Genomic DNA, 17,113 nt, shown 5'->3' with positions numbered 1-17,113 from the left:
CCCTTTCTTCCCTTTTCTAGTATTCAGAAGCTATGATGACTAATCAGTGATGTGTTGGACACTGAACTGAAGAATACGGAGTAACAATGTAAAAAATACCAGCTCTGCATTGCTGCCTGAATTATTCGCTCTTAAAAACTTAAACTTTATAACTTTTAAAAAAAGCTTAAAATCCATCATTTGGACAGCAGACACGGAGCAAATGATAGTCAGCTGTTATGCAGACCAGTTTTCTCAGTGTAGTGTTATGAAAATTCACTGCAGCATATTCATAGTAGTTTGGATCACTGCACTTCAATTGGTGCAAAGCAGTGTTTACTGTACAAGTCCTCAACATGAAATGACAAAATACATAGTTTGTCCATACGTCCAACCTCCTCCCTATGCAGACTTTGTTTCTCTGTAATAACGTCACCTGACTTCATAATTACTACAGGAGCTAGGGGGCTTTGTCACTTAAACATACCTGTATGTGATTTTAGGAAAACTCACTGAAACAACTGATGCTGTTGTTTTTCTTGGGAGGACAGCCTCTTACAATATCATTAGAGATGTTTGTGTTTATCAAGACATTTGTAATGCCTACAGGGTGTAGAACTGCCTTTCTTAGTTATTCAGAGTAAAGACAATGAAATGTAGACTGTAAGTAATCAGACTATAAACCAAATTATGCAAAGTGAAAATGCAGAAATTGTGAAACTTATACTTAAAAAGCTAAGAAAACCCACTGTGATTTAAGATTAGCTAAAAGCTCCTTCCTCATTCTGTACATGGCCTTTGACAAGTACAGTAGGCGTGTGCTGCAACCATATACTGCATATAAACATGGACGACATGACAGCTCCCCAAAAGTGAAGCCAAAACATCTGGATCGCCCCCTGGTGGCTGGCTGCAGTATAGGTCATAAATCCCGCCTCCTCCATGTTAGCGAATGGGACATGGGCCAAACTTAAAAGTCAAAGTACACGTCAAATACATTTTTCCCAAGGATAGCTTCTGTCATTTTAGGTAGTTCTTATCACACTGATGAATGTTCAAGTGTTCATTTTTCTGATAAGTTTGGTTTTAATTAGTTATTTGATGCTATAAAAAGGGGTTGGTTAGTTATTGTGTCTTTCTAACAACTACCGTGGTGCTAACGTAGCAGCTAGGTAGCTCACGCCAGCAAGCTGCGGCCATGCTCGGCTCGTGATTGGCTCGGGCGGGACCTCGATGCCGCGGCTCCAGCCCCCCGATCACTACTGCTCAGACTCTGGTTCCAAATGACGTCAAAATCTCAAGATGGCAGCTCCTGTATCTGGAATATTTTGGCTTCACTTTTGTATGGTCGTGTCTAGAAGGTAACCCACAAGTTGCGAAACTCTTGCGAGATGGTTGAGGTTAGGCATTGACCTTGAGGTTAGGATAGGTCGTCGGGCAGCGAGTCTCGGAAGAGTTTTTGCACGTTTTCACAATTTGTTAGTTACCTCCTAGACACAACTTTTGTACAGTGGGAGGAAGTGGAGACGCGTCGTCCAGCTATATATATGGTCTACGGCCACATCTGGAGTGCTAGAGCTCTTAGAAAACCACGGTTAAGAATGAAGGCTACTCCACCGTGGCACTCTATTATATTCGTTTAAAAAATAAATCCTGTCTTGGCGGCGCTCACTTGAAGATGTAAAGTAATGCACTCTGTTGCACTACAGTGTGTGAAGGAATGCCAGAACATTTCTTCAGGGTAAATGCTGATCTTTTATTATTCACCATCCTTAAGTTATTTCACTGTCAACCGGGAAAAGCTTGAAAACTGATTACTGTTAACTGAATAATGTTAAAATACAGCCCCCCCTTTTTTCTTTTGCAGAGTAGCTTTAAAAGCAGACAGCAGACATCCAATTTAGCAGGCCATTTTGCTCTGTCAAAGGTACAGCTGAGGGTGACAGATAAAGGGGAATGTGGGCATACGTATCATGTTGTTTAGAAAACTGTTGAGATTTCAAGGGCAACCACTTTCATTTTGAGTCCCGATGATAAAAGCATGGTTATACTGCAAAACCAACAGAGCAGGACAGTGAGATGAAAAGACAATCTCCCGTTGCCTTTAAAGGATTCAGAGATAAAGCATTTCTTTGAATGGGTGACATTTACAATCGGGTCTATCATAGTTTAATCACCCAAATAAAACTCTCCGGTGGTGGTCTTTAAAAATCAAAAGGAAATCATACAGTGATCTGAAAACGTTGGAAACAAGTTGTGCCTTCATACATTTAATGTTATGTAAGCTAAAAGATAACTGTGTCCTTGACAGATCACTGTGGCCGAGTCAAAGCTGCTCTCTTCATCAGGGTCAGTGTTGGTGAACATCCTGCACAGTATTAGCCCAGAGCTTCAGGATGTACTGACAGAGGACTCAGCTCAAATCTGTTTATTCTCTCTGGGGTCTAGAGAGTGATAGCCGAGCAGAGGGAGCAATTTCTGCTGCTGCAACCTGCGGTTTCCTAGGAAGAGCTGTTTACTCGTCCTTGGCATCGCTCACATAGAAGAACTCCAGTGAAAGTGTATCAGCGTTACATAAGAAACAGCTTTCAAAAGTCTCGGGAATTTATACTCGCTGTACCGCACTTATGTCCAAGGATAAATGGCCATTACTCACAGGACTTAAACAAGCTGCAGTTTTCACATTAAACTAAACAACAGTGTGACAAATACTTAATCCTAGTCTTACCTGAAATAATTTAACCTCATTTTAGCAAAATAAATTCACGCTAACCTGTAGCTAAACTTTAACCTCCCCAACATACCCCCACATTTTACTGTTAAAGAGGACCTATTATGCTTATTTTCAGGTGCATACTCCGCTCCAGCTCCGCTCTAACTAGCTTTGTTTGCCATTAGTAGCCATTAGGCAGCTATTATGCAAATGTGTTACTTGGTGACATCACCACGTTACAGAATAAAAGGCGGGACTTCAAGCAAGGCATTTCAGGCAGTTCAGGAGCAGTGTTTCTGTGGGGGGAGAGTAACTCCCTTTGGCATGGACTTTGAGCTTTGTAACTTTGTAAACCTTTTACATGCAGAAAAAAAACTATATAACACACTAAAGGAAAGGGAAAAAGCACACATGGGTCATCTTTAAATTCTTAGTAGTATAGCCTAATTATGGCATCTGTTTTTGTAGGACATAACATGAAATAGTGCTTTATGTATATCACGTGGCCTTCAAGGTGTTTTAGATACAATATTAAATACTTTTGCTAAAACTGAAATAGTGAGGTAAGTCATTCATTTTGGTGAAATTGGCAAGCTTTAGACCCAATGCTTACAGTTTTAATGAAACTTTGTCTCCTAGAGACTTATATACAACTCATTTGTATTACTACATTTTGTACATTTTGTACAGTATTCAAAGCATGATTCAAGGAATTTATTATCATATGTATTAAAATGCCTCGAGTGCATTTCTATGTTGACTGGCTGCTGTCCAACATGCCTACTCATACATGTAATGCTGTCTAGATTACAGTTGTTGTTAACATAACAACTAAATGTTTAAATTGAGCATGCTCGCAAAGTGTTCAGTGTCAACGTACGTCATTTGTTTCCACTACATTACTCACCTCTTGCAACTAAACCCATATTAATCAGCAGTGACTCCGAGTATAACACTTTTTCAACGAAGCCACGAGCCATGCATGTGTTTTAGAAACCCAACCACCCACCCAGACTTCCTACCTGTAACTTCTGTGCAATATAAAGTTGTCACACTCACTGGATTAGAAAATAACACAATCCAAGCAGCAATTACATTTCCTACAAAAAGATATTTGGCAAAGCAAATTAGTTTTTGTATGAAGCCAATTTTAGGTGAACACAAAATCATGAAAAGTAGTTTCTTTTGCACTCTGTGAAAAATAAGTGTTTGGAAATGAAATATAGTGCCGGTATCAGCAATGACAGGGCGCCTTAACGATATGAAGAAATACAACAGTAAATCATTGCTCTTCACCTTGCATTGCTGAGGAAATGTTCATCTTCTCTTTGCTCATTTTTGCTTCCTGTATCAAATCTGAACTGTGTGTCGGTCGGGGAGCCAAGGGTGGCAGTCTCAGCCTCGGTGCATCTCCAGGGAGGACAGAGACAGATCACGTTTAATTTCCCCACAGCTTCTCAGAGAGCATGAGAGTAATGGGGATTTAAACAGCTCAGATGGCCACACTCACCTCAGGGAGCCCCCAAGAGCCACAGACACAAAATATAGCACGACTCCCACAGATGCACCCGGCAGGAGAAAAAAAAAGACTTACATAATCACGATGTTGACAGGGGGCACTGCCTTTTCAAAAGCTGAATCTATACATGACGTTCTGTAACTTCATGAAAGGGTGACTGATTATTCTCAGAAGCGTAGGACAGGATGAGGACGGCACTGCGTTTCCATGGAGATAAAAGGGAAACTCTGGGTTAGAACTCAAGTTTAGATTTCAGGCAACAGACACACGCATACCTCTGTGAAAGAGAGCGGTCCGGCTCTTTGTTATGCTTTCAACTAAAGTGGGTTTTAACCTGCGGCTGTGTGAGGGAGTGTGAGGCGGAGATAGGAACAAGAAAGGGAGGGGGGCGGGGACAGACGGACAGACGGACAGAGGGGAGATCACTGCCAACTGGATGTTCATATTGGAATAACGAGCTTGTTACACTTCACAGACGGAGAGGGCGCCTTTTTGCTTTTTAGCTGCAGAGACAGCCTGCTGCATGTCCTCTAGAGCCTCCTCTTACCTTGATAAAAGCATCACCATCTGTTAAAACTCATGCAACTCTTAACTAGAAGGCCGCTCGCCAGTTGTTCTAGTTACAATTCAGCACCAAGAGGATCGAAGCAACAACCCCCGAAAGCTCCAAAAAATGTGCTGCAGCAGCCGAATAGTTTGCGAAATAAAGTCTTATCAGCAAGCACAGCATTAACACTGTGTTTATACCCACTCTGCAATATGCTGTAACAAGTGAAACTACACTGCATTTCTGATAAGGCAAATTCACCATCATCCGGTTATGTAAAAATAATAAAGGAGGCTCTTGTGTCTAAATCCCCCTGCTGCAGTAGTCCTACTGAGCTTCCCCTCCATGCGAAATGTTATCAACCTAGTGCAAGAAACGCTTCCTTCATTGTAACAAAGAGTCTATGCTGTCATGAGCCAGCTTAAAAAAAGTGATTAAATGTTTGCTTCCCCTCTCCACATCACATAAGATGTTATTCGAATGTCCAATCCCCTTTTATGGGAGAAGAATTAGCTTCAGCACTATTTTTAGAATCAATAATATTTCCTGATTTCTGACCTGCCAGATTATTTAAATGTGCTGATTCTACTTTAGCTTTTGTTTGGAAACTTCTAAGCATATGCAGGGAAAAGAACCAGCAGAGAGTTATTGATATGGTAGCCTGCCTTAATTGTCTATTGATTACTATGATTCACTTACAGACATCACTAATAGGTCACATTTATTTCAATCTAATTCCTACCTGCCTGTCGTGATCAATGAGGTGCTGCTCTGCGTGTCTGTGCATATGGGTGTTCCTAAATCAGTCTGATTGGACTAACTAATGTAGTTATTGACCTTCAGAGGGGCGTGCCCTTTGTTATAATGATACATGGTCATAATTCTGAATGAGACAGGGGAGACGTAGAGAGTTGCTGGGCCCAAGAGAAGTCTCCATGTGGGATTCAGGCTGAGTTTCAGGGAACCCTGTTATCCCGCGGGTGCAGCCATTTAATAGGAGTCTAGAGTGCATCAAAGAAATTAGCAGCACTGGGACATGAAGCCTTAAATTGTTTTTAATTACAGGAAAATGCCTCAAGAGGCAGCCAAAAGGCCGAAGACTGAAGGAGAGGTTCTTTCATTTTTATACCTCCGGGCAGGCGACAGCCGTTATGTATTCAGGTTCCAGACGAACGTACATCCGTACGTTCGTCTGGAACTCAGGAGCTCAGGAACACCTTGAAGGAATTCCTTCTAATTTGGCACAAACGTCGGTCAACATAACAACACCGGTCGAATAGTCTTTTTTGTTTAGGAAGGTTCCTAACAGAGTGAAATGTCCCGGAAGAATCTAAGTAGCAGCCATGATAACAGTTATTCGAATTCTCTAAATGCTAAGGAAAGGTGATTCAATGCTTCCTTTCTTATCTCCTTTAGCATAGGATACACTGGACCATCCTTTACTGTACTAAAGGAAAGAAAATAATGGCGCCCCACAATTCCTCGCGGCCGCAAAATTTAAAGCAACGCACCATACTGCCGTTCAATATGCTTAGATTGCATATTATTTTCATACAGTCATAGTAATTGGGATTCATGTTGATAAATATGAGTGGACAGTGACAACCATTTCAATTCACTTTATTTTTAATTTCTTCGGAAAATTGTAGTTTCACCACGGCAGACTCACGTCATAACATCCGCCGCCATGCATCATAATTTATTTATCTATAGTGTAAGTGCAGTCGGATTCTCAGAACTCCGTGGTTGTCTTTTCCTAAGTTCTTATGAATTCTCCTTCACATATTTCCTTGGCTTTATGACAATTTCCATCGAGGTCAAGTAAAAGTGGTTAGGAAAAGACGCAGCCTTGGACTCAAGGATGAACCGATTAAATTTGGTGGTCAAAGGTCACTGTGACCTCACGTCCATCCCATTCTCATGAAAGTGATATCTCAGGGACGCCTGGAGGGAATTGTATTACATCTGGCAGAAACATCCAGGTCACTGTGACCTCACAAAACACGTTTTGGGCTCTAGAATTCATGTGCTAATTATGACAATTTCCCACAAATATCTAACAGGATCAAATTATAAAGTGATGACATTTTTGGACAGACATGGATGTAAACTGCAACTTGACTGGTTGGCGCAGGCACACAACCGGTAATTCTAGTTTTCTACAATGACTAAATTGATATGTGTTGAGCATGCATCATACAAAATTTCAACCACATGCATACGATTGCAAAACAGAGCAATGATTGATTACATCAGAAGTAATCAAAGGCTCTCCATATCCAAAAATCTGTCATCCCCAGTGACATTTCACTGCGACTGGACCCTGCAGTGCTGCCAACATAAACTCACACACAAACATACACACATCGAACAGACGCAAGGAATGAGTCTGGCCTGGAGCTCTATAAACATGTCAGAGGACATTCAACAGCATTACACACTATTAGGAAGAATTTACAGCGTCAACAGGCCTGTAAGTCAAACGGAGAGAGAAAGAGAGAGAGAGAGTTTGGCATTTGTGTTTGAACTATGATCAGTGAGATGATAAGCTGTTGGAAGAAATTAGTGGGCAAACCATAATATAACTTGACTCCCAACACCAAGCATGTGTAGTGTGTCCAGCCCAGTGATACATACACATACACTATCTTTACTGTCTTTAGCTGTCTTATGTTGGTCTTTTTCACTGGTTGACCATCAAATATATGTAAAATATTATGCTTTTACTAGGGCTGTCAAAGTTAACGCAATAATAACGCGTTAATGCAAATTTGTTTTAACACCACTAATTTCTTTAACGGATTAACGCAATTTGGGATTTTTAGTTGAAGCGCCAGGCTCATTTTTTTTAAAGCTAGAGTGAAGATACTGGCATCATCTGAAACTAGAGAACCTACGGAATCCCTCGGTACCAACCATGTCATGCTAGCTTGTCGCGAAAGAGGTTAAATAACGCTCCAAACTTACTCTAAATTCTGGTGAGGAAAAACTGTCATGGCCATTTTCAAAGGGGTCCCTTGACCTCTGACCTCAAGATATGTGAATGAAAATGGGTTCTATGGGTACCCACGAGTCTCCCCTTTACAGACATGCCCACTTTATGATAATCATATGCAGTCTGGGGCAAGTCATAGTCAAGTCAGCACACTGACATACTGACAGCTGTTGTTGCCTGTTGGCCTTGAGTGTGCCATGTTATGATTTGAGCATATTTTTATGCTAAATGCAGTACCTGTGAGGGTTTCTGGACAATATCTGTCATTGTTTTGTGTTGTTAATTGATTTCCAATAATAAATATATACATACATTTGCATAAAGTAAGCATATTTGCCCACTCCCATGTTGATAAGAGTATTTAATCCTAAATAAATCACCCTTTAAGGTACATTTTGAACAATATCTGGACATTATCTGCCATTGCCCACTCCCGTGTTGATAAGAGCATTGAATACTTGAAAAATCTCCCTTTAAGGTACATTTGAACAGATAAAAATATGCGATCAATTTGCGATTAATCTCGATAACTATGGACAAATCATGCGATTAATTGTGATTCAATATTTGAATCGATTGCCAGCCCTATAGCTTTTACATATGAGTTGAATGCAGAATTGTGTTACTATCTTTAATTAACAATGATCAAGATAGATGATACTTTTTCAATCATTTTACTGGTTTCCAATACAATTGGAGAAGTCTATTTCTGATGCTCTTATAATAAAACCGCACTATATCTGTCCTTCTTATCTTTGGATGTCATTCCTGAGAGCTAAAATTGGAAAGTGGAATTGTGTTATGTTCCATTTGTTTGAAGCAGAGGCTAAATGTCTGGCTTAGTTGCGTCTTGTTTAGATGATTTTTTTTTTTTTACCCCTCTCTCTTCTCTTACAGAGAGGCACAGTGCTCAATGCGTCTCCAAGTGCGCACGACCAGTCTGCAGCAGCAGCAGCGTTCCGCACACCGCTCGCCAGGCATCTGGCCGCTCTGCGTTTTATTCCTGGAGGCGCTGCTTTTCGCTTTTCAATCGTCCCCCAACAGGTGGAAGAGTCGAGTGGGGAAAGAACATCGGTGGAAAAAGACACCCTGGGGGGGAAACTGGACTGCCGAACCAGGTTGTAATCCGTGGAGGAAAACTTGGTTTGTGGCTTATTTTCGTCTCCAGGATTTGTTGCGCGGTGCGCTGAATGCGTTTTTTTTTTTTTCCCCCTAAAAAAATCAGACCGAATGGAAGTCGTGATGACCGGATCTGGATGTACTGTGGGGGATACTATCAAGTCTCCAAAAAAAATGAGAGGGGAGAATGCAGACTAGACTAAAAAAAAAAAACCAAGAGAAAGACGGACTGGCATCACATTACCAAGCAGGGTCTCCATGCAGATCCACACTGCAGGGGGAAATTCAAGAAGTTGAGGTTTTAAAGCATCTGTTTTATTAGTACTCATGTCTGGATATTCTCCAAAGGAAGAATCTCCATGAGCGAAGTTCCAATGCCCAACATCCCAAAGGTTAGTTGCTCCAATTTAAAAATTCATGTTTTGGCTGTATAAAAGGCTTTTCACTGCTAGTAAAGATAAAAAGATGTAATGGTGCCTTTAGGAGAGTCCTCTTTTATTTTCACAATCATTTTTTATGTCCATCCAATGCTATTCCCTGGAACCTTTCCTCAGCACACAAACACAGAAATAAAGCTGTCAGAATGTCACCTTGTGAGTGTTCACAGGTTCACCACCACCAGACCTGTTGTCATTAATTAGTGAATGCTGACAATTTTATGATTGTTTCACTGCCAGTGTATAAACACAGGACAGGCTTCTGTAAAAAATGGGCTTCATGGTCTGCTGGAAAGCTCATCTAAGCATTGTGTGCTGTCTAACCGATGCAATCCTTTTAGAATAAAAGACATTTAGCTCAACATATTTCCTGCCACACTACACTTTGCATAACAAAAAAATACCAGATTTTTCTATTTCTATATCATGTATTGATTCCAGGAAAGTGTGATTAGGCCACTTGAAGGAAGGGGCCCTCTGCACAGGAGGCTGTGTGTGTGTGTGTGTGTGTTTCAATAATGGCACACACAGATATCAGCAGATCGTCCATAAATCCTCTTGTGTCTCTGCTCGGTGGGCAGCCTTACTTTATGTAATTGTGGCAATTTCTGTCCAAAGTGCACAATCAACAATCAACCCAGTGTTTTTTATTTTAATTGGAAAAAGCCAAATTAGAATGACACAACAGCGTTATAAGCGCAGCAAAAATATATACCTGGCTGAGGTGACATCCATCACCTATATAGTAGCTCACAGTATGTGATGTTATCTGATGTCTAGGACATTTGTCAAACAAACACTAAAACATACCTTTATATCCCTCAGTGGAACAGTGAATCTGGAAATCAGACTTTTGAGACCATAACAAAACATACTTTAAGAGAAAAGAAAAGTGTGTTTTTGAATAGAGTTGAATGTAATATTAAAATATATTGAAATCATAATTTTGTTATACTTTTTGCTTATTTATTTAACCTTTATTTAACCAGGAAGTCCCTTAAAATCTCTTTTTCGAGGGAGACCTGGCCAAGATGGCACGCCACTACAATGTTATAAAAATTAGAAACTAAAGCATCTCAAAAACAGACGAGGACAGTTAAAAAATGTTCATCACTGTTGCTGAGAAGTGGGCTTGTGTTGTTAAAGGCATGTTATCTATCAACTCCTTTATTGGCACCAAGATGTACTTTTACTGAGTCCTCCTTAATGTAGTGCATGAGCATGTCCTCTGCATAGTGCAGGATTTTTAGCCTCTAAAGACTGATATTCGGCGTCGCTGACTGCACTGCAGGGTCCCCGTGTGGCCAGTTCACAGTTGTTTTTGATTCAAAGTGAAATCGTTACACAAATTGCTATGGCTATATCAAACTAATGCCCAGCATCTCAGATGAGGTGTGAAAACCTGCTACAGTACCAGAAGGGCTTTCCAGTAGGAAAAAGTTCTCAGTGGAGCAAATCTTTCTTTTTATGATGATCTTTGAAGTTCTTTTCCTTCATGGAGGGAAATTAGAAGGGCACTGTGGAGCATTTCTACAGCAGTGAAGTGGCACTTTGAGTGTAAGAGGAGGTGACAGGTGACATAATGGGAGAAAAAATGTTGCTTAGGAACGCCGACCGACAGTGACTCGCATGTTGTTCCTCTGATATCCACCACTTTGGTGTTATTTACTTGCATTTCAGCCATATTAAAGTCCTGCTCCTGCGGAACATTAGGGTTGCTAGTTCAAAACCTGAACAGTCACATTGTTGCCTGCCACCTGCTTCAGAAAATGACTGCTCAAACTTTAAGATGGAATCAACTGGAAATGTATCGTGTTGACTCAATTAAAGGGAGAGTTTGCATTTGGGAATTTCTGGCTTTACTGCTGAGAGTTCGATGAGAAGATGGAGTGATACCTCTCTTATGTCTTTACATGGGGTTATGTTGGCTGGGAGTAACTTCCTGAAGTATTGTCATCACTGTGAGGTTGCCAGGCAACCAGTTGAGACTCCAGCAAGTTACTGCGCCAGCCAATATATAATAGTGTGAAGCAAGTAACCTCCGTAAAACCACAATATGCCGTTTTTACACTTTTTTTGTACGTCTTAATTAATGAGCTTTAAAGTAGGGCTGGGTTGTAATGCAATATGATAATTTATCATCTTTCAATGAAATCATATCATGGTGAAATCGAAATATCGTGATGCCTTTTAAATTGATGATAAGCACATACAAGTCAAATTTCTCCGAAAATCTGATGTGAAATATTTTGAAGGAATATAATTTAAAGATTGTTGTTTTCTTTTTCCATCACACTTCACTTTAACACTCAGTTCAATGCGATTAATGTTGGTTTGTTGGTTGTTTTTTTTTGTTGGTTTGTTTGTTGGTTTGTCCGTTTGGAGGATTACTCCAAAAGTCCGATATGGATTTGAATTAAATTTTTTGGAGGGATGGGGTGTGGCACAATGAACAATCCATTCGATTTTGGTGGCGATCCAGATCCGGCTTCGGGAATTTTTTTAATAACTCCGCTCAGCCTGTGCATTAATACCACGTAGACATGTGCAGTGTAACTGATGACGTGTTCATGAAACCTGCCTTGGCGGAGGTCTGCGCTCTCCGAGTGCACTTCTAGTTTCTCTATAGTTTCACTTGAAACTGTAATAAATTAAATGAGAAAGTACTTTTCATTTGTCAGGTATTTTAATTCACATAGAAGTATACAAAAATAGACTTTACCATGTGGTTATTTCATACAGACTATTTATTTATCGACTTCCCAGAAAATATGCTATATCGTGATATATATCGTTTTCGAGATATGAAATGACGTATATCGGGATAGAAAGTTTTGGCGATATCGCCCAGCCCTACTTTAAAGTTGCTGTTACACGGATTTCGCAAAAAAGCGAATTAGAGTATTTCCCAAAACTATTCCTTTTAATGTGTTATTTCAGAATACAGAGCTTTGGGCAGCACACATACATTTACACATATTTATAGAAGAAATTGTTTTTCTTCTTGTTCTTATAAACTAATTGAACTGCTGGGAGTCTGTTAATCCACTCATTATTTAGTGAATAGAGACACACAGAGGAGAGCAGTAATGAGTTGTCCTGAAAGAGAGAGAGAGAGGAGGGGTATTACGCACTTGAACTCCTTTCTTTTTTATATTTAGTAACATGTAACCTTCTCCACTATCTTGTTTGGTGTTTTTATTCTTCACCCTCTCCATCTCCCTCTGTTCTTGTCCTTAAATCCTCTAAGAGCATAAGAAAAACAGCTAATCCGTTGTTTATATATTTACTTTTTTGTGCATCTGTTCAGTGGTTATAGCCAACTCACTACTGGTGCTTGTTTTAGAATGAGCTCATTATTATGGCTGCATAGTCTGAGGAGATCCAAAGGGTAACCTCATTTTAAGGATTAACTTGTCAAAGAAACCGTTTACAAATGCTACTTATTTATGTAATTGTAAACACTATTTCCTCGTCTTCTATTCATGTACAGTGTATTTGTAGATCTCAGCACTGCCAGTTTCCAGAGATCTTGACCGTTGCCTTGTTAGGAGACGATTGCTGCACAGTGTCACTATGAAGGCTCGATTATGTGAAGCTGTGCAGCCAAAAGTACTGGAAGCTCATTTTGCCGTCACCAGGCAACCACTGAGTCAGCTGATGTCGATCAATTAGCGAGCATCACTAATGACATTAACTAAAGCCATTAGTAACTCAAGAATTAAAGATCTTACCAGCTGCAACACCTCAAGCCTGATGCTGAGTATCATGACGTCTCTCAGCAGGAGCAACCAATGCCAATGTTTCCTCTGTTTTCCTCATTTAGTTTAGATTTACCTGATAGGACAACAGAGAAAACAATGCAGTGACATGGCTTTTTTGTCCTAAAACAATGCAAGATGGGTAATTCTGAGAAATGTGAGGCACTCGGAAAGCAAAGCGCTAAAAGCTCCGAGGTCACTAATAGATCCCTCTCACTGCAAAATAAGCATAATGAGTGGCATAAATGTTGTGTCAATTACTTCTTGTGTCAATTTGGGGGACTTGTCTGCTGCAAATTAATCGCAAATTGATGTGTCAGTGTGCTGACGTGATGTGATTATCATAAAGTGGGCATGTCTGTAAAGGGGAGACTCGTGGTTACCCATAGAACCCATTTTTATTAACATATTTTGAGGTCAGAGGTCAAGGGACCCCTTTGAAAATGGCCTTCTTCCTGACAACATTCCTTAGGTTTTCTAGTTTAGGTAGGTAGGTGATGCTTGGATAGGTAGGTCATGTTATGAATGGCCTGTATAATCCTCTCACCTCTGCTCCCGTCTCCTTTTCCTCTCTACCTCATCTTTTTATTACTTGTGAAGGTCAATACCAGCAACACGTGTCTTCTTCCTATAACACCTTTTGTTGCTGTCCCCTCCAGTGTGAACTCCCCCAGCTTGGCAGCAGCTGTAGCAGTGTTTGCAGAGTGCTGGTGAGCTGAAGTCCAGGGAGATGTCACAGCTTTACTACCGGCGGACTGACAGCTCCTCGTACCGGGACCGCATCCCGCTGAGAATTGTGCGGGCCGAGTCGGAGCTGTCGCCTTTGGAGAAAGCCTACCTCGGCGCTGTGGAGAAGGGAGACTATGCTAGTGTCAAACAGGCTCTGGAGGTGTGTACAAATGCATGGAAGAATGGGTAATTTGATTGGTAAATGGATGAATAAATATAGCCACTGAAACCCTAAATTATGGCTGGATGAATGGATGGAAATTAAAGCCTTAACCTAATTGAATTGATTTAGAAAAGATTAGAAGATTTATGGGTAACGTGCAACCGTGATTATCCTCTGCTCGTTTCCAATAACATCTGGGGCCTTTATTTATTTACCTTGACAGGTGTCAGACCTTCAGTAGACACAGAATATTGCTAGACACCAGCTGTTCGGCAGTCTCACAGTACCTGGGGTGCCCAAAATGATGCAAAAATCACCCAAAATAAACAGAGGGCTCGTCACACAGCGATGCAGTTAACAACACGATGCAATAAGGCAAGAAAACAGATGAGAAAAACTACTCATCGCTTATTTTCTAAATAGCCAATCTCAATCTTAAAGCCACATGATGCCGCTCAAATCTTCATGACTGCCTTTTTAGGCCTTTAGCCTAAAATGTTGCTACTATAACCAGCTAATGCCAGATGTGGCAGGCCGCCAAAGATCCTATTTAAAAGAGTACACCAACGATTAAGTGTTGCACTCCTACTGAATAACATTGCTGGACTAAGTCAGTTTTTTGCAGCAGAATCAGATATATTGTCTTTTTTATTCCACACATTGCTCTTCCTTGTCAAAACCTGGTTCCTACGTTACCCACAATGCATTTCAGCTGCCAACAGTTCAATCAGAGATTCAGGTGTGTTGTGCTAGTATAGCGGCTAACATAGCCTTGAGCTGTTAGCCTCAAGCAGAGATGAGGAGCGGCCTACAGAGCTCACTTTCTTTTAACTCCACACGTCCAGATTTATTTTCATTTTCAAACTTGTAGTCTTCAGCTCCAAACTCAACATCACTTGAGGCGATGTATTAGATTTCATCATGTCTCTCGGAGCAAAACTTTTAGTAGACTTTTGAGTTGCTCTGTCAGATCTGAAAGGTGCGAGGAGTTAACATTTCTAGAATGAAAATCAATGTGTATGTCAATGACTATTTTCCCTTCTGATCAATGATATTGTTTTAAAGAGGACCTATTATGCTTGTTATTTTTCTCTTTTCTTTAGTGTGTTATATAGTTTGTGCATGTAAAAGGTCTGCAAAGTTACAAAGCCCAAAGTCCACGCCAAAGGGAGTAAGTCTCCTCCACAGAAACACTGCTCCTGAACTGCCTCAAACACCTCGCCTGAAGTCCCGCCTTTTCTTACGTAATGTGGTGATGTCACCAAGTATCACATTTGCGTAATACCAACCTAGCGGCTAGTTTGGCGGAACGCCTTCAAACAAAGCTAGTTAGAACCGAGATGGAGCGAAGACCAAAGAGTTCGGTTAGGTTGACCAATCACAACAGTGGGGCAGCTGACCAATCAGAGCAGACTGTGCTTTTCGGGGGGGCAGGAGCTCAAACAGAAAGTTTCATTCAGAGGGTGAAAAGAGGTGCTGCAGCACAGCCTGTACAAGGAAAATGAAGCGTTTTTTGAACATTAAAGCATGTTCTACTCGAAACCCAAAATACTAAGTATGCACCTGAAAATAAGCAAAATAGGTTTTCTTTAAACCAAGTCCCAGAATAGCTCTTTAAACAAACCGTGACGTTCAATCACACCCTTATTTTCACTAGGAGGCAGAGATCTACTTCAAGATCAACATCAACTGCATCGACCCTCTCGGCCGCACGGCTCTGCTGATCGCCATAGAGAACGAGAACCTGGAGATCATCGAGCTCTTGCTGAGCTTCAACGTCTACGTCGGCGACGCACTGCTGCACGCCATCCGCAAGGAAGTGGTGGGAGCTGTGGAGCTGCTGCTAAATCACAAGAAGCCTAGTGGTGGCATGCAGGTGAGGAGGGGGACTGGAAGGAGTTTTAAATTAAGAGTGCTTTATTCATGAGGTAGGAGCGTGTTAGTGTACTGGCAATGAGCTGCTGACAAGGCCGGGGGGATATGAGGAGAGAAACTAGGATTGTTGACGTTTACTTTCGCTCCAGTTTCCAGTTTTTCCTGCAACCAAATCATGTTTATGTACTTTTAGCATCAATTTATTTCTGTTTTTGTAGTTGGTGAAATACACTGTGTTTGATCCTATTCCTGTTTGAAGGTACCTGTGTGCCTGTTTTGTGTGTAAAACCTTCTTTTGTTGATCAATGAGGTCAAAGTGCACATGCCAAATCACTGAATGGTACTGTATAGAGTGCAGTAAATACTGGTACTCATTGTGTAGTTTATAAGCTGCATGCAGTTGCCTGGAGCTTTTTATACCATCTAAAATAATTGACCCAGTAATGTTGGCAACAACAAAAGCTGACACTTCAAAAAGCTGTCTTCTTGTTCTGTCTTTTTGGAAAGGAAACGATTCTTACAGAAAGAGATTTAATGAGCACCGAGAGGAAATATGATGTATATTTTATCCAGAGTAACAGTATATTAATTTTTTTTATCTTGTGAGGATTCAGATTAGCTTGAGGAGGCTGCAGTTCATTAACAAACCCCTTCTTCTAGTTTTTCAGAAGTGCCTGTTTAGAGCTTTAATTGATGTAATCAAAAACAAAATAATCTAGTCTAATTAATTTCAGATTGGTGCTCCTTTGCGCTGATTGCTCTCCACTCAAGGAGCCTTTTTCTTTTACTTGTTCTTGCCACACATGGACAGCTGCACACTGAAACACACACATACATGGTTCGCTTACTCTCCTCCTCTCTCCTCAGCAGTGATGCACACACAAACCACAAAGGACCAGATGTTTTTGGCTTCATCGATCAACTGAAGGCGGGATGTTATTGCTGTTCCTGTTGTGTCCTGTTAGAAGCTGTGCATTTCTCTTTGATAGTATAAAGTGAAATAGTGAAAAAAGAAAGGGAAAATGAAAGGAAAAGGAAGCATATATCAGGGAACAAAAGAGCCTAAGAGATAGCTCGGGCTTGTTTGTTTAATGGATATGGGGGGAATGAGATACAGAGGCCAAAAATATCCCGTCCGAACCCTTCAGCTGTAACATCTATCAGCCGCCACATTTCCATTTTATCTTAATGTCTTTCATAAGATAGTGCTTCTTCCCATCCGTGCCAGGTTATGTTTTAAAATGGGGGAGCAAACTTGGCAAGATACATAATTGGC

At 40.8% G+C, this 17,113-nt stretch overlaps 1 protein-coding gene across 5 annotated transcripts in view; it reads left to right on the top strand.

The window, feature by feature from the left end:
• The window catches only part of LOC119475632 (short transient receptor potential channel 4-like), an 86,054-nt gene that overhangs the window by 43,853 nt on the left and 25,088 nt on the right, over positions 1 to 17,113 (top strand). For 2 of the 5 annotated variants that reach the window (XM_037748502.1, XM_037748501.1), the window contains 3 exons: positions 8,651 to 9,264; positions 13,730 to 13,959; positions 15,620 to 15,838. In XM_037748502.1, coding sequence (XP_037604430.1) covers positions 13,801 to 13,959; positions 15,620 to 15,838 — 378 coding nt within the window. In that variant the 5' untranslated portion in view covers positions 8,651 to 9,264; positions 13,730 to 13,800. Of the gene's footprint in view, positions 1 to 8,650; positions 9,265 to 13,729; positions 13,960 to 14,745; positions 14,942 to 15,619; positions 15,839 to 17,113 lie in introns of those variants that run through there. The other 3 variants (XM_037748503.1, XM_037748504.1, XM_037748505.1) reach the window with 3 other exon arrangements.

This window comes from Sebastes umbrosus, chromosome 17, assembly GCF_015220745.1.
Source record: "Sebastes umbrosus isolate fSebUmb1 chromosome 17, fSebUmb1.pri, whole genome shotgun sequence".
Lineage (NCBI taxonomy): Eukaryota > Metazoa > Chordata > Actinopteri > Perciformes > Sebastidae > Sebastes > Sebastes umbrosus.
This window is presented reverse-complemented; position numbering and strand designations above follow the sequence as displayed.